The sequence below is a fragment of the Lontra canadensis genome, unplaced genomic scaffold, assembly GCF_010015895.1.
Source record: "Lontra canadensis isolate GAN:19392208 unplaced genomic scaffold, GSC_riverotter_1.0 scaffold3, whole genome shotgun sequence".
Taxonomy (NCBI): Eukaryota; Metazoa; Chordata; class Mammalia; order Carnivora; family Mustelidae; genus Lontra; species Lontra canadensis.
The window spans coordinates 20983159-20996741 of record NW_022630997.1 but is presented as its reverse complement, the minus strand read 5'-3'; the positions used below and the strand labels follow the sequence as shown (position 1 = coordinate 20996741).

Here is a 13583-nt window from a genome sequence, read left to right as displayed (position 1 = left end):
ACTATAAAGAAAAAAAATTAATTAGGCTTAATTACTTTTGCTCTTCAAAAGATACTCTTAAGAGAATGAAAAGTCAAGCCACAAAATGGGAGAATATATTTCCAAAATAACTATAAGGCAAAGGACTATTACATACAATACACGAAGAACTTTTCTACTCAATAAGATAACAGCCTACTAAAAACAAGCCAAAGATTACAACATTCATTAAAAAATAAAGAGATGACAAATAAGCACATAAAAATATCTTCAACATGATTAGTTTTTAGGAAAATGCAAATTAAAACCACAAAGAGACAACAGTATGTATCCACTTAATGACTAAAACTAAAAAGACTGACCACATCGAGTGCTGGAGATCATGTGGAGCAACTGGAACTCTTATACAATACGAGTGGGAATGTAAAATGACGAAACCACTGTGGAAGAGTTTAGTGGTTTCTTCTTTACTTTTTTTTTTTTTTTTACTGTAGTCAACACACAATGTTATACTTTAGCAGTTTCTTGAAATATTAAACTATCATATGACCGTCATCCACCATAGTTATCTGTCCAAGACAATCAAAAATATAGACCAAAGACTTGTATATGAATACTCATAACAGCTTGTTTGTAACAGCCAAAAATTTTAAATACCCCAAATGTGCGTTACTGGATAACTGGATAAACAACTGTGGTGTATCCATGGGATGTATGGAATACTACTGAGCAATAAAAAGAAACAAGCTATTAATACATGCAACATCAATAAATCTTAAAATAATGTTCTGAGTGGAAAACGACAAAAAAGAACATATTGTGTGATTCTATTTAGGTGAAATTGTAGGTAACACAAACTAATCTATGATGACAGAGAGCAGGTTGGTGATTACCTGAGAAGGAGGGAGGGAAGGAAAAAGGAGGATAAGAGGGGTAAATTACAAAGGTACACATCAAATACCTTCTTTTCTTGATTATAGTGATGGATTCCCAAGTATGGACATATATCAAAACTCATCAGATTGTATACTTTAAATATATACAATTCATCATATATTACTTATACCTCACTATGACTGTAAAAATATGCAGACCAAAAAAAGCCACAAAGCATTCTACATTCACCACTCTCAGAATAAAGCCAGAATTTCTTCTGGCAGAAAAGAAGGAAGTAAATGAAGAGGCAAAAACAAGTCATCACCGCCAGCAGCACCACACCAAACAAAATATGATTTGAGTCCATTATTCTGCAAGAGCGCTGGGTTTCTACTCTGTAAAACAGGGATAATCTGTGTATCACTAGCTCCACCTCTCTCTTTGGGTTCTTCTGAAACCAGGTAAGACAAGGGGTATGAAAGAGCTTTGTGAACTACAAAGCGCTGAGCAAATGTCTCTGTCCTTATTATGATTCATCTTGTCAAATTTGGCACATCATTTCAGTCAGGTGAGATCCTTTTAGATGCCGTCTTCATCATTCCGTATTACTAGTTTCCTCCCCGATCTCACATTCTTTTTCAATTTAATCATCAAATCACAATGCCTTTATACAAATCATTAACAATTATTTGAACTGGCCAAAGTCAAGAGTCTACCAAAAAAGAGTATGTAACATATTATCAGGAATATCATCCCAATTCTTTAATTATATAATTATGTCATTACACATCAACCTGACTGTACTATTCACCTACATTTCTCTATCTTCTCCAACAAGATCAATACTTTATATTCCTTTATTCTTGTCTACTAAAACCTACCAAAAAGGGGAAATCAAGTTGTTCTAGCATTTTCATTTTAATAAATCCATAATAGCTCTTAATGTTCATTATTTCTGTGATTTAAAAGATAAATTTTAATAACATTCTAAAATCTCATGCTTTATCAAGTTCACATTTTGTAAGGCAGAATCCACTTTTTTCTTTTCCCTTCTGGAAAAGTAAATTTGCTTACGTCCAGTTACACAGTGCTTCTGTTCTCTTACAGTTATTTCAAACACTACTTATCAGCATGATCTTCAGTATGTCTAGTCACTTACATAAGCAGCAGACTAAACAGCTAAGGTGGCTGGCTACTCCTGTACCATCAATTAATCTCCTTATCCGTCTTAGGTTTCACTACCCCTTATCAGGGACTATTTTCCTCTTGTTTTTTCTTGTTTAAAGTTATTTTATTTAATGAATAGAAAGAGAAAGACTGGCTTAGAGCCATTCTTCTTTCACTCTGTTATGTCACTGATCCCATGTAATGAGCCTGTGGTCTTGCTATGAAAGTATCTTTACAAATTCTTACTTGTCTTAGCATTTGTCAGAAGTTCAGGTTAGTTAACAGAGTTTTTCTAACACTATTTTTACAGATCTTTATTATTCTTTTACACTTAGGTATACTGTATTCTCACAACCTTTGAGAGATCATAAAATATAAAATAGCACCTGTCCATTAATCTTGGCCTCCACTGTTTCCTCACTGTGGTAATTTCTGATCACATATCATGAATTTCATTTTTTGAGAGCCTCCAATTGTTAAAGCCATTTTCCCAGTTATGGTCCAAGACTTGGATCATGAAAGAGCATTTCCCTAAATATTTGTGAAATATGATTTCCTAAAACCGATGGCATATTTCTGATAATGTTCAAATGTCCCCCACCCAAAATAAAACATCCGAAGATGACAGATACAACACGGTTCACCCATGACTGCTGTTTCTTCTCTACCAACTATTCTAGCCACGGAGAGAAAAAACAATAAAGTACAATAAGTCAAGGATTTTTTATCAGTACATGCTGAGCTTAATATTAGACTAGAGATAAGGTTATTAGTTCCTATGCTATTTTTGAACTTTGAGTTTTAACACTCTGCAACTGCTCCTTTGTCCCTTGAAACCCTATAAAAACATCAAACCTAGGATCTGAGATTTACAGTCCACAGAAAATTTCATGCCTTAAAACTTGTTTTCAGAACATCCTGAGAAATCCCTCCTCATTCCTAAGAAACTCTCACAGGACCAAAAACTCTGGGTATAACACCTAAATCATTCTTGAATAAGGTCCCCAAAAAAGGTTTTATCTTCTCAGAATCAGTCTGATTTCAAGTGCATGCTCTCCCCTGTAGCAAGGACAGACCTCTGGCCAGAACATTCCAACTTCAGGAACAGGTTTATTTGTCTCTGGAGAGTCCATGACCCCAGATTTCATTTAAATGCTCTCTTTAGTCTTCTTGTAATACTCTCTTGACTTTAGGCACCATCCCTTAAACCTAAGGCAGTAGATATCAGCTCAGATTATTACCACCACCCTCTACTTTTATCTTTATTAAGCTAAGAAGATTGATAATTGTTCGAGTTTAATCTGACTTGGATTTAACAGCTTTTATGTGTAATTTGGTACACCTGAGCAGAGAAGCTGGAGTCCGAAGATAAACCTTGCCCAGTTTCAGTCTTATCTTGGGCTAGCTAGTCTTGGTGACAAGAGCAGTATTCCAGTAAAATTCCAGATCCCAGTGGGCAAAATCCCTATTATTCAGGTGCCTCGACAGGGCAAGTCAGAAGCCTGAAGTCACTTTTACCAAGGTTGGCTTAAACTTTCACTGTGGAATATCTGAGAAAACAGAGTACTAGAGACAAGATCACCCAGAGAAATGGCTAGATGTCCAAGAGATTGAAGGAATGGAGGACTGAAACAGCTAAGCCTTGGGGAAGAGCATATAGGAATATCTGAAGACTGATTTGCAAACCAGAAGTTCAGTTAAGTAGGGGCATCCAGCTTCTCAGAAACGTATGCTCTGGGAGCCTCTCAGCTGACAGATCCATCCACAGATGCTGGGAACTAGAATCAGGTAAACACCAGTGATTGGATTTAAAGAAAACCTTTAAAAAATTAAAAAATATAATTTTTAATTGGCTTAAGATGAAGCCGTGAGCACTGAAATTATTAAAATTCCCAAGGATTCTAATGTGTACCCAGGGTTGAGAACCATGGAGTTAATGTGACAATACAACCACTTCCTTCATAATGTCATAAGTCAAATAACTAAAAATACGAATTTCCGTAGTTAAACACTTAATGAACAACTAGGTCAAACACTAACTCAAGTTCTTAAGTTTCATGTTCTAAAAAAATTTTGAAACTTTTAAAAGGAGAAAAAAAATGTTAGTGCACACATCTGATTAAAACTTGAGGGCAATGGAGTATCTTTCACTTAGCATTCCTTCACTCCAAATTAGAACGCAAATTAAAAACATGGTATTCTAGAAGCCTGCTAAACACCAAAAGCCATTCTTTTATACACCACAGACCAATTTTATAAACCTTCTCTGGCTTAGTATGGAGCCTGAAACTATATTCTAGTAGTTATTAAGTTATCTAAAGGCAAATTACATTGACTATTAACATTTAAAACCTCATTTACGAGTGGTCAAATTTATAATTTTAGTGAAATGAAGCAACTTTAAAATATCATTTTCACCACATCAATTCAATGAGGAAAATTACAGCAGAATCTGAATTTTTGTTTCTAAAGCACTATGAAAAGTAATTAATTCAACAGATCATCTTTAAGAAGTCCCTAACTCCCTACAGATACTTTCTGATGACCTGGTACTACTATCAAGTAAATTACTTTCCAGTTCTGAATGTAATTAATTACTTTACCCTATCACTCACTTTGGCTTATAAAAAACAACCAAGCAAACAAACAAACAAAAAAAACCTTCTTCAATTCTGAGGCAATTTTCAAAAATATTCCTAATTAAGAAGTATCAAAGATTTAGTAAAAGTATATATCCAATGTCTTTGAAAAACCTGGATTATAAAGCAAAATCATCTGGAACTTTTGTGAAAGCATTTGATAACTCCCACATAGCTAAAAGAAAACCAAAATAAGATTAAAATTCAAAAAGAGTCCAGTTACAGTGCTGCCATGATCTGTATGACCTTGACCAAATTACATAGCCTCTCTTAAAGGCAGTAACCATCCTGCACCTTGCACACATGTGTACATAAGCACACACATGTTTCCACCCTGTACATTAAAACTAAAGTCTACTTCAGGCCTAAAATTCTGCTTCTAGTAAAAAGGTAACAACAGGAGAAATTTGGAAACTGTGGGTTACCTCTGTAAAGCACTGGTATATATCTGTGTTATAGTTTTAATGTAGTTAAAAAATCCAAAATATTTCTAAGTCTGTAATTACAGGTAAGATAATGAGATAGGATTTTAATGTCCGAAGTAACACATATTATCAATATAAATGTTTAATGAGATTCTAAAAATAAGTACACTGCTACTGAAAAAAGAAAATGTGTTCTGGAGAAGATTCACTACCTAATTCAACCAACGCACCCACCTATCACCTTAAAATACTCTCCTTTCTTTATTCTTCAACAATATAGTCACCAGTTTCTCCCATCTCTGATAAAAGGTATAGTATTCTCCTGTCATACTTTTAAGTTGGACTTTCACTTTACTGGCTCACAGAATGAAGAAAAAAATCTTCTTCACCTAACTTTCTAGGACTGAGCAGGGACTGGCTGCAAATAACAAACCTCTTCTTAGTAAGAGGTACTTCAGAGAGACAGCAGGCCTCATATCCGAACGCTTGCATTTTTCCAGTTTCAAAGTAAGATTCAAGCAACTTACCATTGTCCCAAAAGGAATGGCTCTTGAAGCATGGTAATAAATGGCTATAAAATTGATGAAGAAGGCAGTGCCACACACCATAGCTGGGATAAGAAATGCCCCAATAAACATCTGCTTTATCCATCTCCTTCCTGAAAGAGAAAGGAAACAATGAAAATCAGAGGTGGGGAGGGGGGAGAGTCATATATTAATGTTCATAAGGTACCCAACTGTTTTTAGCATCAAATTATTTATTTAAAATTCTAATGTACATGCGCCTGGGTGGCTCAGTCAGTTAAGTGTCTGCCTTTGGCTCAGGTCATGGTCCCAGGGTCCTGGGATCGAGCCCCCACATCAGGCTCCCTGCTCCCACTCGCCCTGCTTGTGTTCCCTTTCTCACTGTGTCTCTGTCAAATAAATAAATAAAATCTTAAATAAATAAATAAATAAAATTCCAATATAAAGATCTTAAAATCTGCCACTCTAATAATTGTTTCAGAACAATGGCTAATAAAGACCAGCCCAGCTATGCAAGTATGTCCAGTGAAAATACAAATTTTGAAGTGGGTGTACTAGAAAAGAACAACGGACTATGGTAAAATATTTCAGTGTTCTGTCCTGACCCTGCCCCTGGACTACTGTGAACTTTGGTAAGTCACTCAATCTTGCCAGGCTACAAGTTGGCCTAGACATTTTCAAACTAGTACTCGGAGTCCAAGAGCTTCCTAGAGGTGCCCATGAAGTCACTGGTGAAGGAAGAGCCCCAAGCCCTGCTTCAACAAGAGCAAGTCCATTTTCAACAGTTTTACATATTGGGAGTTTCACGTAAGCTTTAAAAAGAAAAAAAAAAAAATGGTGTAAGGGGCTCTAAATTTACTTCTATTCTAATTATGATTATAAGCATATATTTACATTTATTTGTTTCAAAAGGGAAAAATAGGACGCCTGGGTGGCTCAGTTGGTTAAGCATCTGCCTTTGGCTCAGGTCATGATCCAGGGTCCTGGGATGGAGCCCCACAGGAGGCTCCCTGGTTAGCAGGGAGCCTGCTTCTCCCTCTCCCTCTGCTCCTCTACCTCTGCTTGTGCTCTCTCCCCCTTACTTTTTCAAATAAATAAATAAAATCTTTTTTAAAAGTGGGGGGACAACAGAGTGCATCTCACGAGCTCTCTCTCAGCCATTAGAACTATAGACTTATAAGTTTCACTATTTCTTTTCTTTCTTTCTTTCCTTCTTTTTTAAAATTCAGGTCTTGAGGGGTGCTGAGTGGTTCAGTCAGTTAAGCGTCTGCCTTCGGCTCAGGTCATGATTCTGGAGTCCTGGGATGGAGCCCCACATCCAGCTCGCTGATCGGGAGGGAGTCTGCTTCTCCCTCTGCCTGCTGCTCCCCATGCTTGTGCACTCTCTATTGTTCTCTTGTTCTATCTCAAATAAATAAATAAAATCTTAAAAAAATAAGACAAAATCCGGTCTTGAATTCATGACCCTGAGATCAAGACCTGAGCTGAGACCAAGAGTCGGACACTTAACCAACTCAGCCACTCAGGCGCCCCAGTTTCACTATTTCTTTGTTATCTCTCTGCATTGCCAAAACTCTGTTCAGTGAGCATTGGTTACTTAAATAATCAAAGAAAGGAAACTATGTCAATTTTAAACTCTGTAATAAAAAATTCTAGATGACGTTCATATTGATCAAGAGAGTAACACAGAGCTATCTTTCCAATATAGCATAGTGTACAAGCAAGAGCACTACCAAGGAAATACCTGCACACCGCTCAGGAACAAAACACAAAGATTTCCGACTGGATCACAATTAGAATTCAACCCCACAACCAAAACCAACAGAGACCTAAATAGGAAGTATGATAAGCAAACAAGCAATACCCTAACTTCTGTTTTGTCCTATGTAAAGCTCTTTTAAACATCTATCTCATAGAATTACTACCCCAAACTTTGACATTCCTCCAGAAAAACTCCTTGATTCTGAACTTTCAACTCTATTTTCTTTCTTTCTCAGGTAAGTTTCAAGAGCCCCTCCTTTCCACATAAAGAAAGACTCAGTATTCAGCATTTGAACAACACAAAAAGGGAGGCAATTACAGTATTATTTTCCTCTTTAATTCTAACTCTTTCCTAGCACTCTCCTTTCCTATACTTTTCATTATCTTCTCGGATTCACACATGTATTTATAAATTTCATATTCAATCCTATTACTTCTTTCCCTCCAAAATCAAAAAGAATCACACATTTCACTGGGTACAGTTAGAAGCCCAGACATCTGCATTGTGTTCCCTGCTGCTCACCACACCCTTGGATATTTTGGTCAAGTTCCAGGCTACCTCTAGCTTTAAATTGGGTCTGGAGGATTATCCAGTACCTTGAGGACAACATGGAGACCTTGAGTTTCAAGATAACCTTGAGATAACTCTAAAAAATTCTTGACTTTCTGGGTTGATCTCTTACATTGACCTGGTATTTAGGGATCACTCAGACAAAAATATTAGTATATGATCAGACCTTCCAAGGGGCTGTCAATCAGATAATAACTTTTAGGGGCACCTGGGTGGCTAGTGAGTTAAGCATCCAACTCTTGATTTCAGCTCAAGTCATGATCTGAGGGTCATGAGATAGAGCCCCATGGCAGGCTCCATGCTGGGTATGGAGCCTGCTTAAGATTCTCTCTCTCCCTCTCTCTGCCCCTCCCCCAACCACCACCCCACCTGTGTGCACTTTCTTTATCTCCAAAAAAAAAGAGTTAAGTAAGTTTGGCTGTGTTCTTAACTTGTAATCAAACTAAAAGCAAATTTATGTCCAAGTACAAATAAATTTCCTGTTTTAAACAATTTGTTACTGCTGTGGAGATTTTTCTGGAGGTCACAGCCTAACTAGTTTCCAGGTCATATTCAAAGCAGAAGTTAACTTTGGCATCCTTAGTTCCTAAGGATGGTAGCCCCATATAAGACCTGTTTCCCATATCTGAAGGTAAAATATAGACACTGAACAGATAACTAAAATAATTAAGAATCCATAATGACGTTCCCTCAGGCAATCTGAAGAATTATTTATACTGAAGATACACACCACATTAAGTCTAGGAGGACCAATAAAAAAAGCAATGGTAAACCAGGATACCCTGGAGGAATTTTAAATGATCCTATGTATCCTCTGAGTGCCAATAACCTATAAGTCTAGTTGCCAAAAGGCAGGATTCCTTAATGCTGATTGCTTAGGATGAGTTGGGAAAATCACACAAGAAAGTCTCTATCCTTAGGAATATAATTTTAAGGTCTTTCAACAGCCCTTCATTCATAAACTGAAATATGCAAATCTACTACTTCCAGTACTTTTCTGACCCTAGTCACAGGGAAAACAAAAATAACCTGAAGACCCTTGAGTGCCATCAAAGAAAGAAACACCAAGGAGCAGTACCTTTGTATCATCTATGTATCCCCCATCATTTACAGATGACAACAGGAAAGAAGGAAGGGTGTATTTAAGATGAAGTGCTCTTGGCAAGATTATGACACAGAATAACAGAAATCTTTGTGCAGGATCCTTTGATAAATATTTAAGAGTCAACAGAAATAAATAGCTCTCCTTCCTATTCTCCTTCCAGTCCAGACACTTTAACCATAAGCCATTAAATGTGCCTTTATATCCAGCTGTAATGCTATGCAGTCTGCGTGGAAGCCTCCCATGGAGCACATCTAGGGAGTAAGGCACCTCAAAGCAAAATAGTATCAATAACTTGAACATACTCTTTCCTACGTGTTCCTCAGGGCTAACTTCACAGCAGACAATGGAGATAATCTTATTAATTATTCATAATTTTCAGAAACAAAATGCAGGGATTCCATAAAAGACAGACCACAGAGCAGGTTTGGTGGAGATTATGTGAAACAGGATAACAAAGTCTTTTACAACGGCTGATCTGTCCATTTTAAATTCCAAATACCTCATAGTAAAATATTAGCATCTAGAATTAAAAATACAAAGTGATAACTTGTAAGTTACCTCCTTGTCTGGCATACAGACTTCCTCCAAAATAACCATTCACTGGAGATGTGGCAGCATAGACAAATATGGCTGTACTAAGCATTGATCCCCTCCTAAAAAGGCGAAACAACATATATGAGAAGTTAAAGCCGGCAATTTAAAGAAAATATCACAGAGTCTATCACATTAACATTAGTTTAATTTCAAAGATAAATTTAACAGGAACACAAAAAATATCATCCTGGACTGTAAAGGATCTCCAAAGGGTGCCTGGTGAATGAATTTCTAGTTAATATTGCACAAGCTGATACTCATTTTTTTAATCTGCAGTTACATTTCATAATATAGTCTAAACAAATACTTCGCATTTCTATGGCAAAATTTTAGAAGCTGGCACTAAAATTGTTTTGCAACCCTGTAAACCAATCACATCATATGGATAGGGATATCCATATGATGTTAAGAAAAATAATTAGAATATTCCCCTTTATAATTTAATTGCTTAAGATTCTTGCCCACTGATAGAAATGAAAAATAAAGTAGAAGTTATATAGTCTGTATTAGTGATATTACTTTAAATAGTATAACACTGAGACTTCCTATTCCATTTTCCTTATACTATTAAAAATTATTTTTTAAAAATCCATAGGTCCACAAATCAACATTAACCCAAATCAGTAATTTTTCTTTCTTTCTTCCTTTTTTTTTTTTTTTTGGAGAGGGAGAGAGAAGGGAGGGAAGGGGCAGAAGGAGAGAAAGAATCTTAAGCAGTCTCCACACCCAGGGCAGAACCCAACTCGGGGCTCAATCTCACGACCCTGAGATCACAAACCAAACTGAAATTAAGAGTCAGACACTTAACTGAATGAGCCACCCAGGCACCCCTCAGATCAACAATTTCTAACTTCATCTTCCACTAATGACATCTAGAGAATTCAGACCAACTCTCCTGTTAAATAAAACTGAGTAAAATATTTTATTCTTTTTTTTAAAGAATTTATTTATTTACTTGATGGAGAGAGAGAGAGCGATCACAAGTAGGCAGTGAGGGAGGCAGAGAGAGAGAGGGAAGCAGGTTCCCTGCTGAGCAGAGCCTGATGCAGGGCTCAATCCCAGGACCCTGAGACCATGACCTAAGCCGAAGGCAGAGGCTTAATCCACTGAGCCACCACCCAGGCACCCCTGAACAAAATATTTTAAATGCCTAATTGTAAAGACAAATATTAAGATGACAAGTGACTATCATTTGCCATAATATAGAAATGTACTTAAACCACTAACAGTAAAGACTATTTTTGAAACTCAGCATAACTAGGAAGGTAAAATAAAGTCTGTAGAAAGAACATATAATCTTCCCAGTCTGAGCCAAAGAATATTCTTTTAAAGAAAATTTACAAGAACATCACACTCATGTGTGTACTGGGAAGATATACAATTTTCATAAATTAACCACCTTCCAAATTAAAAAAATTATTATATTTCACTGTACACCTATGTAGAATACAAAGATTTCATATAGTTTTGAAATATGGAGCACTCCTCCGCCCAAACACCTACGCTCAACTTCTTAAAGTGGGTATGATACCTAATAGTTAAAACATTATAGTGTTTAGTTTCCACCAATATACAGCTAAATATAAATGTGGTAGTAATTTAAGAATATATCATTCCCATCTTTCAAAGATCGTAAGTCTCAGGGCACTTAACTGACTCAATCAACAGAACAGGTGACTGTGGGTCTGAGGGTCCTAAGTTTGAATCCCATGTTGGGTACAGATCTTACTTTAAAAAAAAAGAAAAGAAAAGAAAAGAAAAGAAAAAAGTTAAAAGATGTGGGTCTCAAAGTTTTTAAAAGCAAAATTTGTCTTTTCAGCAATTCAAACACTTCAAATACTGTCTCCTTTCAGATTATCATCAAAAAATCTGACCCATTCTCTGTTTGGAATTGGGTGTGTGAAGACTGACACGGGCCTAGCCATGCTGAAAACTGAAAGGCTGCTTTAGTTTAAGACCTGTCCATTACCAGTCAGAAGCTTTTAGTATCAGCAGAGAGGGTTCAAAAGGAATGCTCCTGTGACTGAGAGTCCAAAATGCCTAGCAGGGATTTAAGCTTGCAATCCCCAGAGACACTGCATTAAATGAAGTGTATCAGTCACAGTTTTAAAAATCACACATACCCTTCATCTCTTCGTTTATGAATATTCTATGGGCATTTTCACCCAAAATACACCATCTTCATCTACACTGAATCTGCTGACATAGGGAACCGCCTACTCGTTCACGTCTCTAAGACTCAAGGCGGGAAACATCTCAGGAGCTGCTTACACTTGCCAGCTCACTACTGCCCGCCCAAAGTCAGAAAGCAGCAGTATTTTTCCAGACTTACCCACAGCTTCTCCCACACTATGCCTTCTCAGGAGTTAATATCACACTCACAGGTGTCTACACTGATACTGATCCTCTATTTATCTAATTATTTTTTCTTCTCTGATTGCTACGGTCATCACCAACACAAAATAATGTTCACATGTTACATTATCTGCCTTTTATGTTTTAGAATCATTCTGACTCTGGAGTGAGTCTTACAAATGTCATGTGCAAGGTTTTTTATTTTCTTACTACTTTGCATTTTTATTATCTCTATTTTCACTTCCACAGCAGACCAAATTAGGAAACGAGTTGTGGAGTGAGGGTGCCTAGGTTCAAATCCCAGCTTACTAATACCCTACAAACAGTTGTATGATCTCAAATTACTTAACCTCTCTGAACTTTACTTTTCTCCTGTGGAGAATGGAGAGAAGAGCAGCCCCTCCACATGATCGGCATGAAAATTAAAACAGCTAATGTGTATGAAGCACATAATGGAACCTCAATAATGTTAGTCACTTTGATATCAAAATAATACTCACAGGCTTAATACTAATGATATGATTAAGTATGCTCACTTCAAATAAGCAACAACACAGAAAGACCATTAATAATGGCAGACTAAAATCACAGTACATGACTTGCCAGCTAATACCATTTATTAGGAAGTTTCTTATTTCTAAAGCTGAAGGTCTATAATCAAAAGAGCTTCTGCATTAAAAAATGAATTGTCAAAACTGTAACCCTGACATCTGAGAAGGAATAAGGCAAGAACCTGAATTCTAGGAGAGGATGCCCACTAGTAATCCTGAAGACTGTGACTATACAGTCAATGTCAATGCTCAAGTGACAAATTTAATCCAGTATTTAAAGTAAAGCATGCTTTTACAGCAGATTTGAACTGTTTTTCTTGTACTTGGGATTTAGTTCCTCTGAAATATACTGTATCCAAAAAAAATGAACTACCCACAAAAACACTGAAATTTAGGTTTTGGACGATTATTTTAAAGCTCATTCAGTAAATAAATTGCAAAGGCTATATTAAAGAAACAGAAACTACAGAGAAGGGGCACCTAGGTGGCTCAGTGGGTTAAAGCCTCTGCCTTCGGCTCAGGTCATGATCCCAGGGTTCTGGGATCGAGCCCCACATTGGGTTCTCTGCTCAGCAGGGAGCCTGCTTACCTGCCTCTCTGCCTACTGGTGATCTCTGTCAAATAAATTAAAAAAAAAAAAAAAAAAGAAAGAAAGAAAGAAAGGAAAAAAAAACTACAGAGAAATAGCCTTACTGATTAACACATTCACCAGCTCACAAGCACTGAATAACTTTCACATGTTTAAGTAGGTATTTTGAGAATTCAAAGATAAATTAAGACCAAGTCCTTGCTCTCAAGGAGCTTCTGGTCTAGAGGAAGAAAGAGTATATTAATGTTAAATATTTAACATAAAAATCAAGAGCTATTCTTTCAGCAACAATTTACTGGTTGTCCACCAAATCCAGGCATATATAAGAAAGAATGCATTATGAGATGTAACTGGAAACAACCGTCATGCTGAGAGAGAACTTCATGGCGCAGTGTCTAAAGAGCCTGAGTTAGAACCCCAGCCACCCAGGCTCAGAGTGTGTCTGCT

General features: G+C 36.7%; 1 protein-coding gene across 1 annotated transcript in view; it reads right to left on the bottom strand.

The window, feature by feature from the left end:
• TM9SF3 (transmembrane 9 superfamily member 3) overlaps positions 1–13583 on the bottom strand; it is a 68367-nt gene that overhangs the window by 22272 nt on the left and 32512 nt on the right. Inside the window, exons 8-9 of the mRNA XM_032883352.1 lie at positions 9606–9700; positions 5614–5744 (exon numbers count right to left, since the gene is read on the bottom strand). Of these exons, the coding sequence (XP_032739243.1) occupies positions 5614–5744; positions 9606–9700 (226 nt within the window). The remainder of the gene's footprint in view (positions 1–5613; positions 5745–9605; positions 9701–13583) is intronic.